General features: G+C 41.8%; 2 protein-coding genes across 2 annotated transcripts in view; one reads left to right on the forward strand and one right to left on the reverse strand.

Annotated features, from left to right (window-relative positions):
• rnf24 (ring finger protein 24) overlaps window positions 1-23,644 on the forward strand; it is a 355,323-nt gene that overhangs the window by 249,940 nt on the left and 81,739 nt on the right. The gene's annotated exons all lie outside the window — the stretch shown is intronic.
• The window catches only part of smox (spermine oxidase), a 24,620-nt gene continuing 2,392 nt past the window's right edge, over window positions 1,417-23,644 (reverse strand). The window contains exons 2-9 of the mRNA XM_080759956.1: window positions 17,294-17,528; window positions 13,394-13,620; window positions 11,293-11,466; window positions 6,264-6,731; window positions 5,715-5,866; window positions 4,803-4,960; window positions 2,058-2,218; window positions 1,417-1,928 (exon numbers count right to left, since the gene is read on the reverse strand). Of these exons, the coding sequence (XP_080616082.1) occupies window positions 1,782-1,928; window positions 2,058-2,218; window positions 4,803-4,960; window positions 5,715-5,866; window positions 6,264-6,731; window positions 11,293-11,466; window positions 13,394-13,620; window positions 17,294-17,501 (1,695 nt within the window). The 5' untranslated portion in view covers window positions 17,502-17,528 and the 3' untranslated portion in view covers window positions 1,417-1,781. The remainder of the gene's footprint in view (window positions 1,929-2,057; window positions 2,219-4,802; window positions 4,961-5,714; window positions 5,867-6,263; window positions 6,732-11,292; window positions 11,467-13,393; window positions 13,621-17,293; window positions 17,529-23,644) is intronic.

The following is a 23,644-nucleotide window of genomic DNA, read 5'->3' on the forward strand; positions in this document are numbered from 1 at the left end:
TGCCGTACGATATGGGCTATAGCCCATGGTCCAAAATGATGAGAAACGAGGCTAACTTTTTTTTTCAAAATTTCAAAAAACATGGGCTATAACCCATCGTTTTTGTCATTTTGTCATTTTTTTCAAATCCTCAAAAATGATGAAAAACGGCGCGCTATAGTATGCCGTACGATATGGGCTATAGCCCATGGTCCAAAATGATGAGAAACGAGGCTAACTTTTTTTTTCAAAATTTAAAAAAACATGGGCTATAACCCATCGTTTTTGTCATTTCGTCATTTCTTTCAAATCCTCAAAAATGATGAAAAACTGCGCGCTATAGTATGCCGTACGATATGGGCTATAGCCCACGGTCCAAAATGATGAGAAACGAGGCTAACTTTTTTTTTCAAAATTAAAAAAAACATGGGCTATAACCCATCGTTTTTGTCATTTCGTCATTTTTTTCAAATCCTCAAAAATGATGAAAAACGGCGCGCTATAGTATGCCGTACGATATGGGCTATAGCCCACGGTCCAAAATGATGAGAAACGAGGCTAACCTTTTTTTCAAAATTAAAAAAAACATGGGCTATAACCCATCGTTTTTGTCATTTCGTCATTTTTTTCAAATCCTCAAAAATGATGAAAAACTGCGCGCTATAGTATGCCGTACGATATGGGCTATAGCCCACGGTCCAAAATGATGAGAAACGAGGCTAACTTTTTTTTCCAAAATTTCAAAAAACATGGGCTATAACCCATCGTTTTTGTCATTTCGTCATTTTTTTCAAATCCTCAAAAATGATGAAAAACGGCGCGCTATAGTATGCCGTACGATATGGGCTATAGCCCATGGTCCAAAATGATGAGAAACGAGGCTAACTTTTTTTTTCAAAATTTCAAAAAACATGGGCTATAACCCATCGTTTTTGTCATTTCGTCATTTTTTTCAAATCCTCAAAAATGATGAAAAACTGCGCGCTATAGTATGCCGTACGATATGGGCTATAGCCCACGGTCCAAAATGATGAGAAACGAGGCTAACTTTTTTTTTTTTATGATTCTTTTACACAGTACAAGAAGGCACTTACAAATCCTCAAAAATGATGAAAAACGGCGTGCTATAGTATGCCGTACGATATGGGCTATAGCCCATGGTCCAAAATGATGAGAAACGAGGATAACTTTTTTTTTCAAAATTTCAAAAAACATGGGCTATAAACCCATCGTTTTTTTCATTTTTTTTGTAGACGTCTAAATGTAGACGTCTAAATGTATACAGACGTCTAAATGTAGACGTCTAAATAGCCCATAGATCTACAAGCTCACATGTGAGCTGTGTTTTGCACTTCATAGGCCACTGCAACATTTAAAAAATGTTGCTCTATTAATTAACCAGAAGAAGCTATATGACCATAAATGACAATTACAATATTTTATTTGAATATCCTTTTTTGTTAGTTTTATTTTTATGATTCTTTTACACAGTACAAGAAGGCACTTACAAAAAAGAAGTTAAATTATACATGATTGTTATTATAAACATAATTTTACTGATTTAAAAAACAACAGAATGATAAAGACAAGAAAGTACAGGACCCTTGGCAACATTTGAACAATTAGTCTCAAATAAAATCTAGTATACGTCTTAGATCTATGATACAGTAAAAAATAATATTTATTTGTTATAATGCCCCAGCTACCATTATGTCATAACCTCATCACTTTTCTTATTAGTACAGAAAATTTGAATCACAGAGTTTAATTTGTTTTCACTAGTCAGTGGTTTTGTTTAGTTGTTAGGCTTTGTGGCTCTGTGCACTGTGCAAGTCCTGGTACATTTCTATCAGGCGAGTGGCTTCTCTCTCGCCAGACAGCAAAGCACCATGGGTAGTGGAATAGTATTTCCTGTGGGTGGCTTCACCAGCAAACAGCACCTGGAGAGGCTGAGAGGTTGCCAGGTTGGGGAAGAGTAAAAGTATTGTACAGTACAGTACATTACACTTATTATACAGTGACAGTTAAGAGCATTAGAAACATATGCTGCAAAAGTCTGCTCTTCTAAACTAACTCACCGGAGCTTTGGTGCTCTTGGCATAAGGCAGTGGCATTGCCAGCCTCTCGAAGTCCCCCCCGCTGGAGCCCACCCTGGTGAAGGAATAAGAACCGCGGATGTAGGGGTTACTGCCCCAAGATGAGCGCAGGATACGCCTTGGCTTTGGAATGTCGGGGTTCCCTGTGAATGGAGTAAAGCGAAACAGCGAAAGTGCCACATTACATTATATATAAGTTTATATAAAGTTTACCACTTCATTTTGAAGGTAATGTATAATGATGTATGTAAGGACCCCAACCCTTACAGCCATCATTATACATCACTCCTCTAGTGACCACTACAAACTACATGTACATGTTGGTCGGGTGCCTGTTCAGCAGGAAGCAGAATTGGGAGGTTCATCTGCACGTGTTACGAGAAGATACGTGTCCTCCTACCCAGACCAAAGTAGGGGTTGGCAGTGATACATATACACATAGGGGGAATTGGCATAACGACTAAATTGTGGAGAAAATTATGTCATGGCTGTATTGTGCACCCAGTTTATTCTAGTTCAATACTGTAATCAAGCTAGTAGCTCTCTGAAAGATGAGTCAACTGATGATGCCTCAGCTGATCAACCACATCAGCTCATTCAGCTGACAGCTGTTTTAGTCTTTCAGTCACCACCAATCACATTCATTCACACAAAGTCTCTTTAATGACTGCCCCCTATATTTAACTAACCACTCTCTGCATCCTGACACTGCATGATTACATTAATCAGTAAGCTACCACCTCCACCCCAACCTCCAACTGAACTGATTCAATGCTCTGTTATTGATCAGAAATGGATTGCATTGGGCGCTCCGGTAGAGCAGGGTTAAGTGCTCCCCACTGTGGAAACTGACTGGTTCAAATCCTGTGTGGTGCCTCCGGCTTGGCCGGGCATCCAAATGAGGACAATTGGTCGTGTTGGCAGGAGGGAAGCAACTGCACCCGGACTGGTACGCCGCATGTGTTGAACTGATCAACCATTAGGGGTCAGTATTAGAGGTCTTGGGGAAGCCCGAGATCCGAAAATACCGGGATCCGAACCGACCCACAGTGGGTCCGGTTCTGTTTATAAGAAGTGTGTGTGTGTGTGTGTGTGTGTGTGTGTGTGTGTGTGTGTGTGTGTGTGTGTGTGTGTGTGCGTGCGTGCGTGCATGCATGCGTAATATTAACACAAAATATGCACAAAATACTATATTATACAATACAATTATACAATAATTGCTAGTATGTAATGTATGTTTAAGCATAAGTTTTGTTTACACTAGAGTACGCATCTAGGGCCCAGTGAATCATGCAGTGACAGAACCTGCATCGTTATACTAAACTACAGTAGCACTTTACATGTGACCCCATTTCTGAGATAATTGGCTTGGGGAGACACTTAGACCAAGTATTCAACAGGTGACTCTAATAATAATAATAAACAAAAATATGTACCATTAGAGTACATACCTGCATTCCATATTCCATCCATGTGCTCAAATGTTAAATGTTGATAATGTGATAGAGAAACAGTCTGCATTGAGTCCATATTTATAGCAATGTGTTTGGTAATATGACTATATGACTATGATTATAGTACAGCTGTAAAAAGAACAAATCGACCCTACAATATGCGTGTCTTCCGCACCATGTGTTCACTCACTTTATATCAGTATGGGCCCCTGGAAAAACATTCTGCCCACCCCTTAAGCATATACCATAAAAATAGAATAAACCATATACATACTGTATATGGTTTATTGTGGTATTTTATTCATTATGGTATAGCACTGTAGTTAGCATGTCGGTATTGAGAAGGGGAAACAATGAATTGTATGCTACTGTAAATGAGCAACAGAGGACACAGTTCACAGGTTTCTTAACAGAAAACTGTAAGTCAAGTTGTTGGAGAGTTAATGTTTGGATCTATGCTCCTCCTCAGGAGGACTGTGTGTAGCCTCTACACACATGTAGAAATCTGAAGTTTCCAGTGTTGCAATCAGGTTGGGAATTAATATTAACTATCTTTATCTCTAAGCCCATCTGAGATCTGACACAGCTGCTCATCATGTGTAACTGATGTACACAGCATACAGGGTGCAATTCTGATTGGTAGTCTTTTTTCCTATCACATCCTAACTAGGAATCACTCTCTCTAACTTGTAGGCAAACCTTAGCATATAGGAAGTTTATATTTAGACCAAAGTGTTTACTGACCCAGGGACAGTCAGTATGAGTCATTCCAGTGTTCAACAGATACCTACTGTGTACATAGCCTACAACAACACAGTATCTCATTGACTCATTGATTCAATCTCTTTGCTGGGAAATAGCCGCGCCTCAAAGCAATATAGGAGCAGTTCCTTTATGCACAACACAAGCAATAGGCTGATGACATGGTTTCCTTTATGTACAGCACAAGGACTGAATGGGAAGCTCAATCTCTATTGAGTCACTGCACTCAGATTGGCTTTGCTGTACTTGAACAGGTGACATACCAAGGCTTACTGTGACAGTTTTAGTTTACTGATTCAGAGAAGCTAACTGTGAGTGAAACCTACTGTTACGCAACAACAATAGCCTTTTCTTTGATGCTGTGCATTTACGCATCTTTGTGTGCTTACAATATAGGCAAGATGCAAGATCAGCGTGCAAGTGCAAGATCAGCATTGGCATGAATCCTAAAAATCGAGATTCTGTTGTAAATAGCAGACAGGAGCTATTTGGCCTATTATGGCCTGTTTACCTGTGAATCGCCTGAGTAGCTCGGTGCAGACCTCGGCTACAGTCTCATCATCACAGCGCTCCATCAGTAGAGCCTCCTGGCCACAGATCCAGCCACTCAACATGTGTCCATAGCGCTCCGGAGGGTACAGCACATCAAAGCTGCAGATCTTTTTGTACCTGGTGGTATTTTAGAGGTATTATACTGGAGCTGCACATTTACTATACTAATACATTTGATTTGATTTATTAGATCCCCATTAGCTTGCTGTAGATGACAGCAGCTACTCTTCCTGGGGTCTCAAAACCATCATCAAAAACAACGTTTTTCATGTAATTACTTAGACAATACACCATTCATACAACACAACAATACAATACACACACACACACACACACACACACACACACACACACACACACACACACACACACACACACACACACACACACACACACACACACACACACACACACACACACACACACACACACACACACACACACACACACACACACACACACACACAGCCTTTGCCCTCAGTGAGTGTAGTGATATTACAAATACAATTCTACGTTTGCACTGCTTGGTCAGGTGCCATATCTTCCCTGGTCAAACATGGATGAAATTCACCAAAATTCACCAAACAAGGTTGCTACAGATTTAATCAAAGTCATGGCTGAGGAGATATTGTTTTTTTATCTGGGTGCAAAGGAACCAAAACACCAAGCATGAGACATACCAGCTGCAACTGTTGTACACTGCTGGAACATCCCGGTGGGATTACACTATTGTCTGCTGGGGCAGTTAATCTTTGATATTAATTTTGCGATTTTCTGATCATTTGTTCTCTTCCTCCTGTCCTAGCCATTGTAACAACGCAACTCCTTGTTTTGGTGTATGTGTCATAATGTTCATCATTTCTCATTTTACCACAGCTCCCCGGGGTAGACCGGCTGCTCCAGGGTAGCCTCATCTTCCCAGACAAACTGGATGCTGTTGCACTCTGGGCTCCAGAAGGGCTCAGCAAACTCCAGGAAGATCTTGTCTGTGGTGCTGATACCCAGTTTCTCAATGGCCAGAACCTTGAAATGAATTGTTTTAGAAGCCCCATTAGCTAGTGCAACAACAGCAAATCTTCTTAGAGTCCACACATAACATGATATTCAACAATTATGGGAATAAAAGTAAGTAAGTAAGTAAGTAAGTATTTAGTAAGTAGTACTAGTAGTAGAAATGAATAATAACAATACATTTATTTGAATACCAATTGTTTTCAATAAACATAATAAACCAATACCAAGAACAACTATCCTCCAGCACCAGACACCAGCCATGCATTGGAGGGGCCCCTCAAAAAAGAACGCTCCGAAAACACACTTTTGATATTGTCAAGTGGGACGTGATCCAGAATAGGATGACAACCACTGTCTTAACTTATAGCACTTATAACACTGTACTATCTAGAAATGACTGAGTCACCTTGTCCAGGGGCAGCAAGGGGGAGAACATGGATTCATGGCCCCTCTTCAGCACGCCCAAAGACGCTGTAACGATCACATGGTCAGCTGCAATCCACTCCTCATCCTCACACTCCACGTGTATGGGGTGGCAACCCTCAATCAAGTGGTCATATTTGCCGTGAGGTTGGCCCCCGCGTTGGCCACGATGGTGGTCCTCGTTGTGGTTGTCACGGCAGTAGCCGAGGCTGTTGCCGCCGGCCATCTCCTTCCCCTCCTCCCGCTGGTTGGTGGAGTAGTTCCAGTGAACGCATCGGACGGGTTTCCCCAGGCAGACGGTGTGGGAGGGGATATCCTGTGCCAAGACCTCCACCACCTTCATGAAGCCCTCTGGGATGACGTAGTGGGCTCCTGGAATCTCAGTCCACTCTCCAAACTCACTGAGAGACACCTCATCCATGCTGGGGGAGCTGCTCTCACAGCTCTCCACCTGGGGAGGGAGGAATGACAGAGTCAGGAAGACATTTCCAGAGATATACTGTATGGCCCTATTTTCACCAGTGCCTTATCTACCCCTTAAACTTCTTTGCCTTTTTTTTTTTTAATTATTATTATTATTATAGTACAAATAGCTCAAAACGTTGAACAAAAAATCAAGGCGAAAATAGGGCCCATATGGGTTTTACCTATAACACTTACAATGAAAATAAACAAAGTAACACATACTGTTAACAATTATTCTGATATCCCATTACCCCGACTACATGGCTTTGCATACGGTTAGGGTTAGGGTCAGTAAAGGGGTGAGTCGGACCAACACGGCATCGGAAACAATGACACGCCACCATCCTTATACGTAAAGGCATTTTATCAGGTATTTGACCAATCTGGGAACTAAATCGTTACCAAGAAATTTCTTCACCAATGTGTTTCTAAAGGTGTCCTATAACATGTACTAAAAGTTTGAAATTCAACTCCCGTGGGAAACCTCATAAAAAACAGCTCAAAGTCAGGGTACCGATAACCGATTTTCGAAAATTCGAAAGTGCATACATTTGACTTTTTGGACTTTTGAGGGGTCAAACTAGGGTTTTTTCATGATTCTGAGTTGATTGCTAGCATTTATTTTTCACCAAGACCACTCCTTAGTGGAAAAACTGCCACACCCACTTTAACATTTACATAAAAAGTTGCATTTATTTCTTTTTTAAATATATTTTTTATCCCACGATTGTGTAACCCATTTTTCACCCCTGTGTCAATCATCTAATGTGATCCTGGGCTCTACACACCCTCCACCAACCTAGTCCCCATATATGGGGGACATGGGGAGAGCAACGGACTTGAACTCATGCTTCCTTCATGCCTGAGTGTCCAAGTTGCTCCCTTACACCTGACAGGGGGGAGTTTCCCTGGTTGGACATAGCGCGTGGAAGGAACACGTTATTCCAACCAGTTGCATTTATTTCGATTAGAATAATACTGATCCACCATGTCAAATGCTTCAGGAGTCAATGTTTGAGTCTTCTTCAACACCATTATGACTTGCATGTAATGCCTTTACAAACTCCACATGCTGAGATGCACTTGACATCATTCTTCTTGCAGCTGCATCTCCGGTTGCTGCAATCTTCATTACAATTGCAGCTTGTGAACTGTAGTAGCTCCTCAGGAGCCATGGGGTCTAGTGTTGGAACTGGTTCATAACCATGAACACCTAATGTCCATCCATAGTCACTGGGGTCCATAGACATGCTCTGTATAGGATCCAGTCCCGGGTCTGTAGGTAGGCACGGAGAGAATGCTGTGCAGCTGCACCCTCTGTTGGAGGTAGATTCTCTGGTTTAATCAGCCCAGCCACTGCCTTATGTGAGAAGATGTTGTATCGAATTGCACCCAGAGTAGTACCTGGTCCATGGTAAATGTACCAGTACCAGAATGTCCTACTTCAGCTGCTCTCTCAGCATTGACTGAGTCAACTCCTGTGCTGGTGAATCCTGCAGAGAAAGATACAAGCATCTCCTTGTCTCGATCGTGGTCGAATGCGTTGTTCTCCTCGAACCATTGGAGGGCAAGTTCAACTGCTTCAGCATCTCGCTACATCTGTGTTTTGGAAAGGTCTCTGTGGAGTGGAGCATGTTTCTTTACATCTTCCTCCATGCGCTGGGTGACATTGTAGAAATGACTGAGGGTGAGCACCCAGCACTGAGGGTGAGCACCCAGCACTGAGGGTGAGCACCCAGCACTGAGGGTGAGCACCCAGCACTTGGCCAGAATCACTGTTTCTCATCCTCCCTCTGCTCAGTCCACCTTCTGATTTGGCTGCCTTCATTAATGTCTGCTCGATACAGATGTCACACCAGGTGCCAGACCAATCATGGCTGGAATAACGGACAACGTGGTTTCCATGGGAGGTGAAACTTTCGAAGGTCTCTTTGTAAGCAGGCAAAGTTTCGAGTTCCTTCATAAGTTGACAGTACAGCCGTACGCCTTTGGCACATTGATGATGGCCCGCAGCTACAAAGATGTCCAGCATCGTGGTAACAATGCAGGACAGGTGCCCATTGTGGTCTGCAAGCCGCTCAGTTTGGATGAACATCTTGATCACATCCACCATGTGGTGGTACTGCACCCAGAGTGTAGGTGTTCTTCCTCCTTCAGTGAGTCTTTTGAAGTTTTCTTCAAACCTCTGTTCAAACAGTGCCACTACTGGATCTGTTTCTCTGGCTCCCATCTTCCCATCAGCTACCTTCTCCATGAAGGTCCTCATTTCAACAAGCTCCTCCTCAGTGAAGGCATGTTTCATGGTGTGCTGATAGATGGCTGCATCAATGAGGAGATGAGCATGAATTGCCTTGTCAAAACACCCTTCATCCAGGATGTGGCTGGCTGTCGTACTCCCTGGATAAATCAGCTGGATCAGCTCTAGTAGAATCCTCCATAATGTTACCTATGGATGCAAGGTAGGACTTCAGCAGGTGAACTCCACCCAACCTCGGAATGACGGGTAGATTGGCCTGCTTTATGATGTCCACAGCCTTCAGCCAGATCGGAAGATCGAACGTCACTATAGTGGCCTTGTCTGCAGAGAGCCGCATGCACTCTTTGAGAGTGGTGAAGATGGTGTTGTGGTCATTAGGGTCACCTTTGATGACTGGGAGGAAATCAATCTGTGTGCTCTACTTGACATTATCTGCATGGATACTCTTCATCCAGCCATTCCAGTTGGAGTGTGGGAAGTCGGGATCCTGGGCTTTGATCATCCACCTTGCTGCCCAGCAGGTGCAACAAAATGAGCAATCAACTACTCACTACTGCGCACTCAACACACATCAGTATTCTTAAATCTATATTTGCTATCCCACGATTTTGTAACCCATTTTTCACCCCTGTGTCAATCATCTAATGTGATCCTGGGCTCTACACACCCTCCGCCCATACATGGGGGACAAGGGGAGAGCAACAGACTTGAACTCATGCTTCCTTCAGTCCAAGTTGCAAATTTACACCTGACAGGGTGGAGTTTCCCTGGTTGGACGTAGCACATGGAAGGAACACGTTATTCTAACCAGTTCCTTTCCCCTCCAACAGGCAGTTTAGTAACCAGGATTACTGCATGTTTTTTGTGAGGGTACCTACCCTAGGGGACACGGGGAGAACATGCAAACTCCACACAGAAAGGCATTTTCGCCAACCCCCGCCTTCGGGTATGGGCACTGATGACGCAGAGGAGGAAACACGCCGCCAGCGCCCACAGCGCCCACGGCGTCCCCAGCGGGAATCGAACCCAGGACCTTCTAGCTGTGAGGCGACAGCACTACCAACTGTGCCACCGTGCCCCCTACACACATCAGTATTGAAATCAACAGACTAGAAAAGCAGAAAAATAATCATAAACAAAATATGTTGAGAATACTTTATGCAAGCAGTATATTGTGTCCACCTGTGATCAACAGAGAAAAAGGATGCAAATGGCTTCAGGCATGTCTGGTGCTCCAAACTTCCTCACTTTGAATGACAATCAACTACAGCAACCACTACTAAATAACTAGGCCTATTTACCATGTAAAACATTTTAAATTCAACTAATTTAGCTATGTTTGTATGTACCCTGCAAGGGTAGGTGTGTGTGGGGTGGAGGGGTGCATTGGGGGGGAGGTGAACGATGAGTGGGAAAAGTGGATGCGGCCGTTTTTCCACCAGGGAGTGGTCTTGGTTAAAAATAAATGCTTGCAATCAACTCAGAATCATAAAAAACCCATAGTTTGACCCCTCAAAAGTCAAAAAAGTCAAATTCATGCACTTTCGAATTTTCGAAAATCGGTTATCGGTACCCCGACTTTGAGCTGTTTTTTATGAGGTTTCCCACAGGAGTTGAATTTCAAACTTTTAGTACATGTTATAAGACACCTTTAGAAACACATTGGTGAAGACATTTCTTGGTAACGATTTAGTTCCCAGATTTTCATAGGTTTCCCTTACTAATAGCATGTGGCGTCACTGGTGTGGGCATAGCATCTCAATGAGTGCATTTCTAGTTGCTATTACTAATGGGTAAACTGGTTTGTTAAGTAATCAATCTGGGAAACCATCAGCAAAAAAACAAAAACGAAACAGCACCCTCTGCTGTTTGTTTCCTTGAATTTGCCTCTGGGGGCAAATTCTGGTGGGAAGCTTATGTTTTCATTCCCACTAACAACAATGTACACACGTTCTGAATGGCCCTGCCGACAGATTCAGTAGCACAGCTCGGAATCTGTTCTTGAGAGATTAGTGAGTGATTAACTCTAATTGTTAATTTATCATTAGATGTGGCTCTGTGGCCCAATGACAACACCAAATGGCACAGCCGTTATGCAAGAGTAAACAAGCTGCGTGCACACACAAAACAGATATTTTACAAATATATTTTGAAATATTATTTCAAAATATATTTTCGTGAATGGAAATGACAAACAGATGAGAGCTTCCTTGGTTGGCTTTTGGGAGGTGTAGTTCCAGACTCTAGAATCTGTAGACTAGCCGACTAGGACAGGACGGTTTATGTGCACCTTGAGGTACTGCTGCAGCATGGACAGTTTGAGCCTCTTGATACTCTCCAGGTCATCGGGATCCAACATGATCTTCTTTCGGACCACATCACGCGTGAACACGCCCACGCTGTTCTGGCTCTCTGCACATACTGGCTTCCCATTCTGGAAGAACTCCTGAGTCAACTCATACACCTGGGACACAGAGATAGGTAGACAAGTCCAATGACGTTATTAAATGGAGGTTTCACCCACTATAAAATATGTGTGTGTGTGTGTGTGTGTGTGTGTGTGTGTGTGTGTGTGTGTGTGTGTGTGTGTGTGTGTGTGTGTGTGTGTGTGTGTGTGTGTGCGTGCGTGCGTGCGTGCGTGCGTGCGTGCGTGCGTGCGTGCGTGCGTGCGTGCGTGCGTGCATCACTAATTACTACATTCTACAAATACAAGAAGAATAGTTATAGAAAGGTAAATATATGCATTGTCAGGGTATAATAACAGTTAGTCTTCACTAATCTCTAATGTCATGTGGAGGACGTCGGCATGACATTGAGAAGGAGCTGTTTGCTACGAAGTTGAAGGAGGGCAGAAGTGGACAAGTAAAGCAACTTTTAAACCCTGTCACTCATTCTCTTCATTTATACACCTGTATGCATGGTCTACCACTTTCTCATCAACACAGAATACCCGTTCACCATAATGGAATCCACAGCTATTGAAACTACCTTGTGAAACGGAAAACTAGTATTTATAGCTGGTAGAATTTCTATATTTTAACAGAGCTACCAACTTTCACAAAATGACACACACAAAATGATGCCCTTCACATGCAGTCAAGCCACACACATCCTATTTCTCTCAGGAAATGACACACACAAAATAATGCTCTTCACACGCAGTCATGCCACACATCCTATTCCTCACGCTGTCAAATCATCCCATGGGGAAAACTTCATCAACTCATACATACAGACATTCTGCTGGTATTTGAGCGACACAGTGATTTAATTATTGTTTCTGAAATATCCCTTCCCTAACGTTAACTAGTAAATATTAAAAGCAGAAATGTAGGTGTGACTCTCTCCCTGCTGAGGGAAGCTGTGCGCAATTACTGTACGCACCTGGCACAGCAGTATAATTCCATTGATCAATCCCAAGATGTCACCAACCGGATCAACATCTTAATATTTAAAATAATTGTTAAAAATGGTTAGCTGCCTGTGTGTCCCCTAGAATTGCCTCTGTCCTGTCAAGTTTATATAACATCAGCATTAGGCTATTGTGTACATGGAAACGTTTACAATTGCCTAATTTCTCAAGAACTTTTTTGCAGATGGGTTCCCAGTTTGACAATTACCTAAAGCAGCCTCTCTAATCTTTAATGTTCGCATATATCGTTAAAGCAAACACTCATACATCAATACACAATAAAGAAATCAGCTTGTATAGGGGGACCAATAGTCAAAAACTGATAATCAAACAAACCGACTGCAGGAGGGGTACAGCAGTTTAAAGGTATCTCACCCAATGTAGCCTGTCTACAGCTGCTTTCTGTGTCAAACAATCAGATCTTTACGTGATTACAGCCTATTGTTAGCCTACCGATGTTTCTATGTGTTTAGACAAAAGTTGTGTAATGTGTATATTATAAAATTAACAATATATTTTGCAATTATCCTCAGGACGTATTATTTTACCTGCTCTGCCATAGATTAGTTATTTTTTACCACTTTTAATATCTATAACGTGTCTACAACCATACATCAGCCGAAATGTATTAAATGTTCAGCTTCTAACTAAAGAAATTGTAACGTTTCGGTCGTTAAGACCTTCATCAGGCATGGACGTGGCCGAAACGTTGCTCAATAAAATGCTGTAAGTGAACACAGTGCAGGATTCCAGTCTTTTTCTACTCTTCCAGTTCATTTTTCTGACACACCTGTTTGAACACAGGTGCATGGAAATGAAAATGTACACATACAGTATATCACTGTCGGGCAGAAACCTTGTATCTTCATATTTTATCTTTCATGTTTATTTTTTCCAAAAATGAATGCCCTAACAGCATGTTTTTACACACAGTACAGTATGTACCGTATACAGCATGTTATGTGTGTGTTCCAATCACCTCGTTGTATAGGTCACTGAATTCCTCAACCAGGTGTTTGGGGATCCGTTTCCCAGTGCTGGTTTGGTAGTGGGCCACGCCAGTCTTGGTGTACAGGCTGATGCGTCCCACGCTCCGCTCCCCATCCGTGGTGTCCTCCAGCAGCCTGTTGTCTTCCGCCAGGTGATACACTGGGTTCCCGTTGGCTCCATGGATCCAGGTGGCTCCTAGCTCCAAAGTCGCTTTTCCTACAAGAGGGAAGAGGCACAATGAAATTAGATGGTTGGATTAGAATAGGGTATTATAGATGTTTGTTTATATATACAGTATATGATAGATAAGATTGTTGTACAGCCTCCTGATGCGTCTTGCCAGTGTCAATTCCTACTGAATTGTTCTTGATGAACTCTAGTGTTTTCTCAGTGTTACCTATACGCCATGTTACTTTTCCAGTGAGACAGCGCAGGATCTATTTTTGTCCATGAAAATGACATCTGTAAAAAAGTAAACTTTAGTTTTTTTTGCCACATCATTGCCATGAATGGTTCAACGTAAACTGTGGTAGGCTACTATCTCCTTCAACTTCAATTCTCCTAACTTGTGATCTGACAAAGAATATACTATGGAGTAATATGTTTTACAATTATTTCGTTTAAACGCGTTTGTCAGAGAGATAAGAGCATGGCAGCAGAAAGACTTGTGTCCTCTTGTCTTTGTTCATTTGACTAGCCTCGGGACAGTCACACAATCAACCTGGTACTACACGTCATACTCGCGCCTGAGCAATAGAGCCAGAGGCAGCACGTGCTCCTGCTGCCAACTATTGCCTGTTGTCCCCCCTCCGCAGCACCCCCACCCACGCCAATAGCGTATAATATCCTCCAGTCATAATATTCTCTAGTTTCACTTTCAACTCAACTAGGCTTCTTCCTGGTCCTAACGACTTCTATTTCCATTATGTGTTGAATGATCACTTTAGTACAAGAAAAAAATAAACTCTTGTTTTAAAATGCGCAGTTGCGCACCGCTTTGAGAGGAAATAGATGTTGGCTCTTTGACACACATTTGTCAAGCCTTTGTTACATGTGTAACTAAAAATCACACCTGTATCATCGTACATCATCATGATGTAAAATAGCCTATTTGCTCGTCCACATATGACGTAAATTCTCCATTCATTGTCAATGGCATTTCATGTTTGTGTTATCTACACAGAATCACAGAATCTACACTATAGCTGAATATAGGAGGGGCTAGCGCCCCTCAAAAACAACATGGAACGGATGGAATATAAACACAAGGCTTTGGGGCGAAAGTTCATATTTACCATTCTCTGTAACCACTAACCAAGACAATGTAGGCCTATAAAATAATGGAACAAAAGTACGTGTTTGATCTCTGAAATCATTATTCATTATGTGAATGTACAGTATAGCCTATCAATGTAAAATGATGATCCATAGGAAATGAGACATAGAATGCTGACTAATAAGTTAATCAGGTTTAACTCATGCTGGGCAAGACCTACGCTGTAGAGTGAATTGCTGGAATTTGGCGGAAGTATAGTACCGCTCAATGAAATGACATTGGCGCTTTACAAATCTGTTTAAATTCTCGGTGTTTGCACATCATGTGTCACACTGAAAATTGCAGATCTACAACATCACAACATGTTTCACTGCAATTAGTTTTGAGCTTGTAGATCTGCTATCTTCGGTGCAAGACACCAACTTGCAACTAAGTATAAATCAGTAGGCGTGATTCCGTAAATCCATCCGGATAACAGCATCTGCTACATGTCTGAATTGTAATGATATATACCCTGGTGCCAATTGACTAAAGTGTAATCCATGGGTGCTACACTCCCTCTGTCAACTTGGGGAGAGAGACAGCGTCCACGGTGGGAATCGAACCCAGGACCTTCTAGCTGTGAAGTGACAGCGCTACTGATTGCGCCACTGTGCCCCTATTATCATTATATATATATTTGTATTATTATTATTTTTTTTTTTAATGACATTCACATTCGTTCATCTTTATAGTCACATAGGAGGACATAAGGGAACATACCAGGCCTTTTGCATAAGCCTTTTTTGCTTAATTTACATTTACAATTTACATTTCTGTTGCGTCATAGCTAAGGGTTTCTTGACTGCTCATACTGTACATGCTCATTTGGCCTGGTCAATGCAATGTAGCAGTTGGTATTTGTTTGATCGATAATGCTTTAGAAACATCTTAAACAGGACATGTTCTATAAGTATAACCATATAAGATTACTATATAAAAGACGCTGACCAAAAAGTGAACTGCATTAGATGCAAATACCCAAACAAGCTGCATTGAACGGTTTGTTTATGCCACAATAATTTACTTATTTAGAATTTTAACAGTTTAATATCATTCATAGTGAACCGTATACATTTTCTTAAGTGTGTGTGCGCTAGGTAATGCTTATTACAGCTAAGTTGTTAACAGTTTGGAAGTGACAACTTACTGTATCCTTTTTAAGCATTAGGTAGCTGGGTTATGAGTATGACATTGTGGCTCTGTTCCTGCTGTCTGTTTTGTGGGCAGATCAATTCTAGCAGTAATTAAGACAGGTTTACAATGTGCTTTGTGATGATGATTATATTATGATTATTAATGTATTTATTTAACTATAATCTATGAGCAAAATCTGTGATTTGTCACAGTGATGCTGTGATTTCATCTATTTTGGTTAATGTAAGTTTAAATTATTAACCATCATTAAAAAAATATCATGGACAGCCTTCCATTTAAATTGTATAAACCGCATTTTAAAACATGCATGCTTTTTTCATTGGTTAACTGAAATAATAACCAACATTGTAGGCAATGAAACATGTCAAATGATTGTTTCTTATAAACCTCATGGCTTTTGAATGATGTTGCAGGGCTGTCAATATCCTAGCCTGGCTTCTTGGCCAGAGCCGCCAGACTCATATTAGTCGGAAAATATTGTGTCCGGGGGAAATGGATCTGACGGATGTTCCGGCCCACACTATGCAGTATGCACTCTCTGCCTTTGGTTGTAACCAGGCTTTTCTCTTTGCACATGAGTAAGGCTGCGAACGAGGCTAGGTTTAACTGCAGTTGAATTAATCATATGGACAACATAAAGACACTAACAACGGTAACCACTAAGCAAAGGCAAATATGTAGTCCTCCCAAAGGCAAAATACACAATTCTTCTGCCAGTGACTGAATTAACAGAGATGCTGCCTGAGGCTTAGGAACATTCATTTTACTCATGCATATTTTTACCACAAATGGTTTCAACATACTTTATACTGTTGTAGCTGTAAATGAGATAATTGTTACTTGTGAATGAATGCATGAAACTATGTCCATAGCAATGGACTGTTAATCATAACACTGGCAATTGAGAACTTGAAATATCAGTGTCATGATTGACTATTAAGAATGAAGCATTCATTAATTTACTATTTTGAAAAACATTTCTGAATAGTTCAACTAGCCGTTCTACGTCGACACGTTGTGAGCTTGTAGACTATTCAAAAATGTATTTCAAAATAGTAAAAAAATGAGTTTAGGGATAGGGGGTTTAGCATGGATGAAAATAGAGCCCTGAGTCTCAAAGTGGGGTCCCAAGGCTCATTGAGGGGGTTCCAACGTGTCTCATGTCTGTTATGGGAGGGGTGAAGAAACACCTTAAAAAAATGAAAATTAATTGAAGCTGTTTCTTCACCCGACAAGACATGAGACAGTCACAGACATGAGACACGTGTTTTATGTGCAGCAGTGTTTTATGGTTTGTCTATTAAAGGAATTCTAAACAATTTGACAAATCTTTTGAAATGTTCTCTAATGGTAGTTCCTGGCACAAAATAATTTGCCATTGGCATAATGGCAATAAAAAATAGCACATCTTCTCACCTTGCTGAATGCTCTGAACTCTCCCCCCAATGCGCTCTGACGCCTCTAGGACTGTGACATCAGAGAAGCCGTGTTCCAGGAGGACCTTGGTTGCAGCCAGACCAGCCAGGCCAGCGCCAATCACCACTATTCGAGGCTGCCGACGAGTGCGTAAGCCGCTACTAAGAGGATCATCAGTACCGTCTGATGAAATTTCACAACTTTGCATGCCGTCCAAGCTCGTCTCCTAGGGGTGCTAGGGGACAGATGAGGGGGAAAAAGAAAATACTCCTGGGTGAGGAACGGTCTAATTCGTCGTATGTTATAGAGTGTAAACCTACAGGATCGAGTGACAGTTGTGATGTATGTTTTGAACGAGAGCTGACTGTCAACACCAAGGTTCCTGGCTGTTGGGACAGACGTTACCAGAGCGTTGTCTATGGAAATAGACAACGCCCTGGATGCATAGGGCATCCAGTCGTGATGAAATAAGGGCATTGATGACTTTATGGAGGTTAGGTGTGGAAAGGATTGGACAGATTATATAGATGTTCTATAGATTTTGCGTAGGTGGAAAAAGCCTGTAAGGCCTGTAAAGGCTTATTCTATAGATGTTGCATAGGTGGAAAATGCCCTGATGTCATGTTAGTATAAACATGTTATTATAAACCCTATGGGGAGTGCCATCTCTGGCACGAACACACAGAATTAAACCATATACTTCACGAACAATTCATTGGTCGGGACTTCTGCCCGCCCATGGCATGATGATCACCCCTCCCCCGGGGTGATAAGCGTTCCCATCATGCCATACGGGTCATTCCGATTGTCTTCTGCTTGCTGAACGCACGTTAAGCGTACCTATTTGTTATTACCTGTTGAAACCGTATCTCACCAAGACGGTCAACCTGGCGGCCATTTCCGCGTACCACGTGGGTGTAGACACGTGGTAGGTAAAAACCTGCTAGTCCGTCGTTTCATGGTGGGCGTTAGGCGAGCCTGTCCAGTTTCCAGGTCTCTGAGTGAAGGAGTTCATAATAACTATAGGTTACTTCAGTAACCCCAGTTATTAAAACGACTGAGCGAGGTGAATCGCCCGACAGACTACCCTTCTGACTTAATTAAGCAGAAGCCAATCTGGTTAACATGGAATGACCCATATGGCATGATGGGAACGCTTATCACCCCGGGGGATGGGTGATCAACATGCCATGGGCGGGCAGAAGTCCCGACCAATGAATTGTTCGTGAAGTATATGGTTTAATTCTGTGTGTTCGTGCCAGAGATGGCACTCCCCATAGGGCGATTCACCTCGCTCAGTCGTTTTAATAACTGGGGTTACTGAAGTAACCTATAGACATCACCGATCACGCTATGTTTAACCACGTTTAACTGGTCAACACTCCACATGTAGACACTTACGCCTAAGAAAACACTAGACACATGGAAGCCCACATGGTATAGAGAGAAAATACACTGGAGTCAAACTGCTTGAAAATAATCTATTCCAAACATCAACTCACAGCTGTGGCTGAGTGTTCTGGTCATTCACATGGTAGTTCTGAAGGAACTCAAGGCGGAGACCCAATTGGGGACTGTCTGCTTTACAAATCTCCACCAGGTGAATTTTTGCGTTCAACCTCGTCTTTGTGGCTGTGTGTATGTGTTTGTGACACTGTTAGTGTATGTAACTAATTTTGCATAATGATCAGCGTCATATTTCTTATAAAGGCTGCCAGCAGGCCAATTCATCAATATTTTCAGAATTGGTCGACAACAACTATATATTTTTTGTGAATTAACAATCAAAGACCAATTGTCCCTCCGGGCAATGCAATACAAGGCTCATCTCAGAAACCTGTCCGTTCAGGCTTATGGAATCTTAGATCTTCAAGCTAACAACACTTTAAGTAGAAAAAACTTTCTGTTTTTCAAATTTGTGACGTATTTTGCGTCACAGCAAGGGCGCTTTTTCCGAAGGAAAGGACGGTGCAATAACAGCATGATATAAAAATAGAAACTGTAAATATCCATCCATCTATCTTCAACCGCTTATCCGTAGTCAGGTCGCGGGGGCAACAGCTCCACCAGAGTGTTCCAGACGTCCCTCTCCAGAGCAACATTAGTGACTTAAATTCCTCCTGGGGGATCCCGAGACGTTCCAAGGCCAGTGAGTCGATGTGTTTCCTCCAACTGCGCCTTGGCCTGCCCCTGGGTCTCCTCCCAGTGGGACGTGCATCGAGGACCTCCCTAGGGAGACGCCCGAGAGGCATCCTAACCAGATGCCCGAACCACCTAAACTGGCCCTTTCCGGGGGAAGAAGCAGCAACTCTACTCCGAGTCTACTCATGTGACTGAACTTCTCACCCTATCTCAAAGGGAGATGCCTGTAGTGCAGTGATACTCAACCTCAGGCCCGCGGGCCACATCAGGCCCGCGGGACCATTATGACTGGCCCACCAATGAAAATCTAAAAAAAAGAAGAAAAAAAAATCTGGAAAATGAAATAAAAATAAATAAATCTGAATGAAGTTATCTTTAATTACATTATTATAAGTAATACTATTAGAGTTGTACTATTACTCGAACGGAAATAAAAGCTTGGGGGGGGGGGGGGGGGGGAGATGCAATGCAAATGAAAGACATATACTGTGTATCCCTATTCCCTGACATAATTTTATAGCTAAACGGACAGAATTCTATTTTATTTGAATGATGAAACCCAGCTGCCATTAATAGTTGGAAATGGAAATTTCGGAAATGGAAATTGCGGAAATTGCGGAAATTGTAATTGCGGAAATTGCGGAAATGGTGGAAATGGAAATTGCGGAAATGGAAATTGCGGAAATTGCGGAAATGGAAAACTCATGTTATGTTATTATGTTATTATAACAGCTACTCATGTTAATTTTGTGCAGTTATGGAAACAGCTCTTTGTGTTTATGCAAGAAAATGTAACACATTTATTTATTTACATATTGTGTGCATGCACATTGTACTTTGATACATTTTGCGAAAATAAAGCAATTGAAAGAGAGAAGTTATCAAGTATCATTAATGTCGTAATTTTATCTACTGGCCCCTGGCCCCTTGCCATTTTTGTAATGTGGCCCACAGGTAAATCTATTTGAGTATCCCTGCTGTAGTGTGTTGGATTACGTATGGAATGGATGCATAGAGAGGAAACAATTGCACGACTGGTGTGCTAGAAGAAGAGACACGGATAAATGACGTGCGCCTTTGGTAATTAGTGTTTTGAGTGTCTAGATTAATTACCTTACCTACATTGTTGAGTGTATGGTGATGGTGTACACAAGATAGATCGCGATCTACCAGTAGATCATATGACATGCCCCTAAATAATATTTAATTTAAATATAAAAAACTATTTTTGGCATCTGCCACTTGAATTAAAGGTGTCTTGATTGATTAATAATAATAATAATAAAACTTTATTTGTATAGCACCTTTCATGACATGAAATGCAGCTCAAAGTGCTTTACAGAACAATGGAGAATAAAAGAAAAGCAAGGCAACGACATTAAAAAACAAGCAGTATTGCAATACAGTGAGGACATGAATAACCAAAACAATTAAAAGCAATGTTGTAGAAGTGGGTCTTGAGCTGAGCTTTAAAAATGTCTACAGATTGACATCAAAAAGTGCACTGCCTGTCATCTCAAATCCACAATACAATATTTTGAGTGTTGCTGTGCACACACACCGGTAGCATTATGAAATACAAAAAGCCCATACCTATTTCATTTCTCCCCCTCTATTTCCCATTCCAAGTGCATTTGTCTTATATGTAATGTCACTTATCTCAGCACCACTATTCTAAAGCCTACATATTTTAAACTATTTTCAGCAATGGTGGGTAGATCTTGTTGAGCTGGTCATTTTGAAAGTAGCTCTCAAGTCAAAAAAGTGTAGCCACCCCTGCTGTACAACAATCAGGGACATGTGTATGCCATGTAATGTGTAAACCAAAAAAGCTACCCAGTAAATATCTCTCTTCTGAGAAGCAGGCCTACAGTGATGCCAGATACATTCAGATGTATTCAGCGATTAACTCAAAACAAAAACTAATCTGTCTGTCTGTACATCTGTAATCTCACATTACAGACGTACAGACAGACAGACAGACAGACAGACAGACGTACAGACAGACAGACAGACAGACAGACGTACAGACAGACAGACAGACAGACAGACAGACAGACAGACAGACAGACAGACAGACAGACAGACAGACAGACAGACAGACAGACAGACAGACGTACAGACGTACAGACGTACAGACGTACAGACGTACAGACGTACAGACAGACAGACAGACAGACAGACAGACAGACAGACAGACAGACAGACAGAGACGTGGTGAATTTATAGATATAGATGACTGAAATCAGTCGTGGCAATTGAGAACTTTAATCCATGAGATTAGGGTAGAAATGCCTCTTTATGGAACAGCAATCACAGCCTCACAGATTGCTCCCTTCGGCATTGTCACTTCTGACCTCTCAGCTGCTTGCATCACATCACATGACCATAGAGTGGTGACCAGAAGAGAAAAGGACCAAACCCCTGTATTCCATACGGCATAATTTTTGAGTGGTGCAACCACTCCTATAGACAGCTAAGTGTTTGGCTGTCTGTCCCTGTGTCCGACTCCGAGCACGAAAATAGCGTTATAGCGTTTGTTCACCACCAAGTGTCACTGTTGCACACAGACACAGACACACACAGGCCAGGGAGGAGAGCTTGTACAGTACAGTACAGTACAGTACAGTACAGTACAGTACAGTACAGTACAGTACAGTACAGTACAGTACAGTACAGTACAGTACAGTACCACTCACTTCAGACGGGTCTGATTTTGTTTTCTCATCATAAATATTTTTTATTCTCTCAACTGTTCATTTGCACAATCTCTCCAGGAATACAGGAACAACATAGTCACTACACAATGGACACCTTATCATCAGCTGCTTGTAATGTATGTGACCTATACGTACATACATCTAACATTATGTACGACACAGATTCATCTTAGCAGTGCAACAGATCACAATTCCAAAGCAATACAGACTGCAGGAATGAAGCACACACAAATGAGTGAATAATGGATGGAGAGAGAAAGAGACAGACACAGAGACCAACAACAATACAAACGTAGAAATATATACACACAGAAACTGCAGAAACATACAGAGTTACTCTGAGGTAAAATGTGTCTGATCACCTCAGACAGACACAGAGACAGCCTGTGCATCTCTCTCTGGCTGTGGCTGCTATTATCTCCTTCTGGTTAATACACTCACCACATGTCACCACACTGGAAAATCCTAAGCGTTAATATAACGCTGAGAGCCCATTTTTTACACTCTCAGGGTTAAATCAACAGTCAGGATTGTGCAGTGCACTCACCCACCACAGATTATTATTGGTGGGCTGGCCTTCTAGCGTGTGTTTGTGTGCACACGTGCCTGTGTGAGGGAGGGCGTTGGAGGTGGGGGGTGACCAAGGCTGACCTAGAAACGGCTGCCCTACAGTACATCCTCCGAGCGTCAAGACAGATCTGAGCAGGAGTGAAATGGACTGATTGTTATTCAGGCCTGCGTAGTACAATCCTCAGTGTAATTTATCCATTTGTAACTGTGCCGTTTGTCTACTACTGTACATTTGTACACTGTTAAACACTAAGGATTTTACTATGTATTAGCTTCCAACATATGGCCTGCTACAGTATTCTTTCTATCCATATTTTGGCCATTTATTTTTCTTCTAATAAATAAATAAAATATCTAAAATATCTGATATACAAGCTGTGACAAACACATTATAAGCTTGTTGTGGATTTTCTTTTTGCTATTAATGTAATATTAGCTATACATTAGTGCTTACGTGGTTAGCCGTTTCGAGATGTTGCTGTCCCGGTTACAAATCTCTTTATAAAACTTGCTGGACTACTTTAGTTTATATATTTACTGCTACACTTGGGCCACTTCAATTATTATCGCCTTTGTTTCCTCAAAAACATCCTCTTTCCACTCAGGCCCCCCCCCCGCAATCTCTCTCCACACGAGCTTTTTAGCATAAATAATCTCTGTCCATACTACAGTATACATGTGACAGCCATCTGACAACGTCCATTAAACAGAACTTGTAGTCTAGTCACACAATGCTTGTACAATCAATAGTCTGTGGAGATAAATAGATAGCTAGATTCAAGTCTCACGTAGCAAGACAATCAGAGATTTCTGCTGCTGCCAATGTGTGTCTATAACTGCTTTGAAAACTAATTCTGATTAGATTTTTACTCTCTCCAAATTCAGTCCACTCAGTTTAACCTCTATATTGAATCAGTAC

The sequence above is a fragment of the Protomyctophum bolini genome (genome assembly GCF_963924005.1).
Source record: "Protomyctophum bolini genome assembly, chromosome: 3".
In the NCBI taxonomy this organism is placed as follows: domain Eukaryota; kingdom Metazoa; phylum Chordata; class Actinopteri; order Myctophiformes; family Myctophidae; genus Protomyctophum; species Protomyctophum bolini.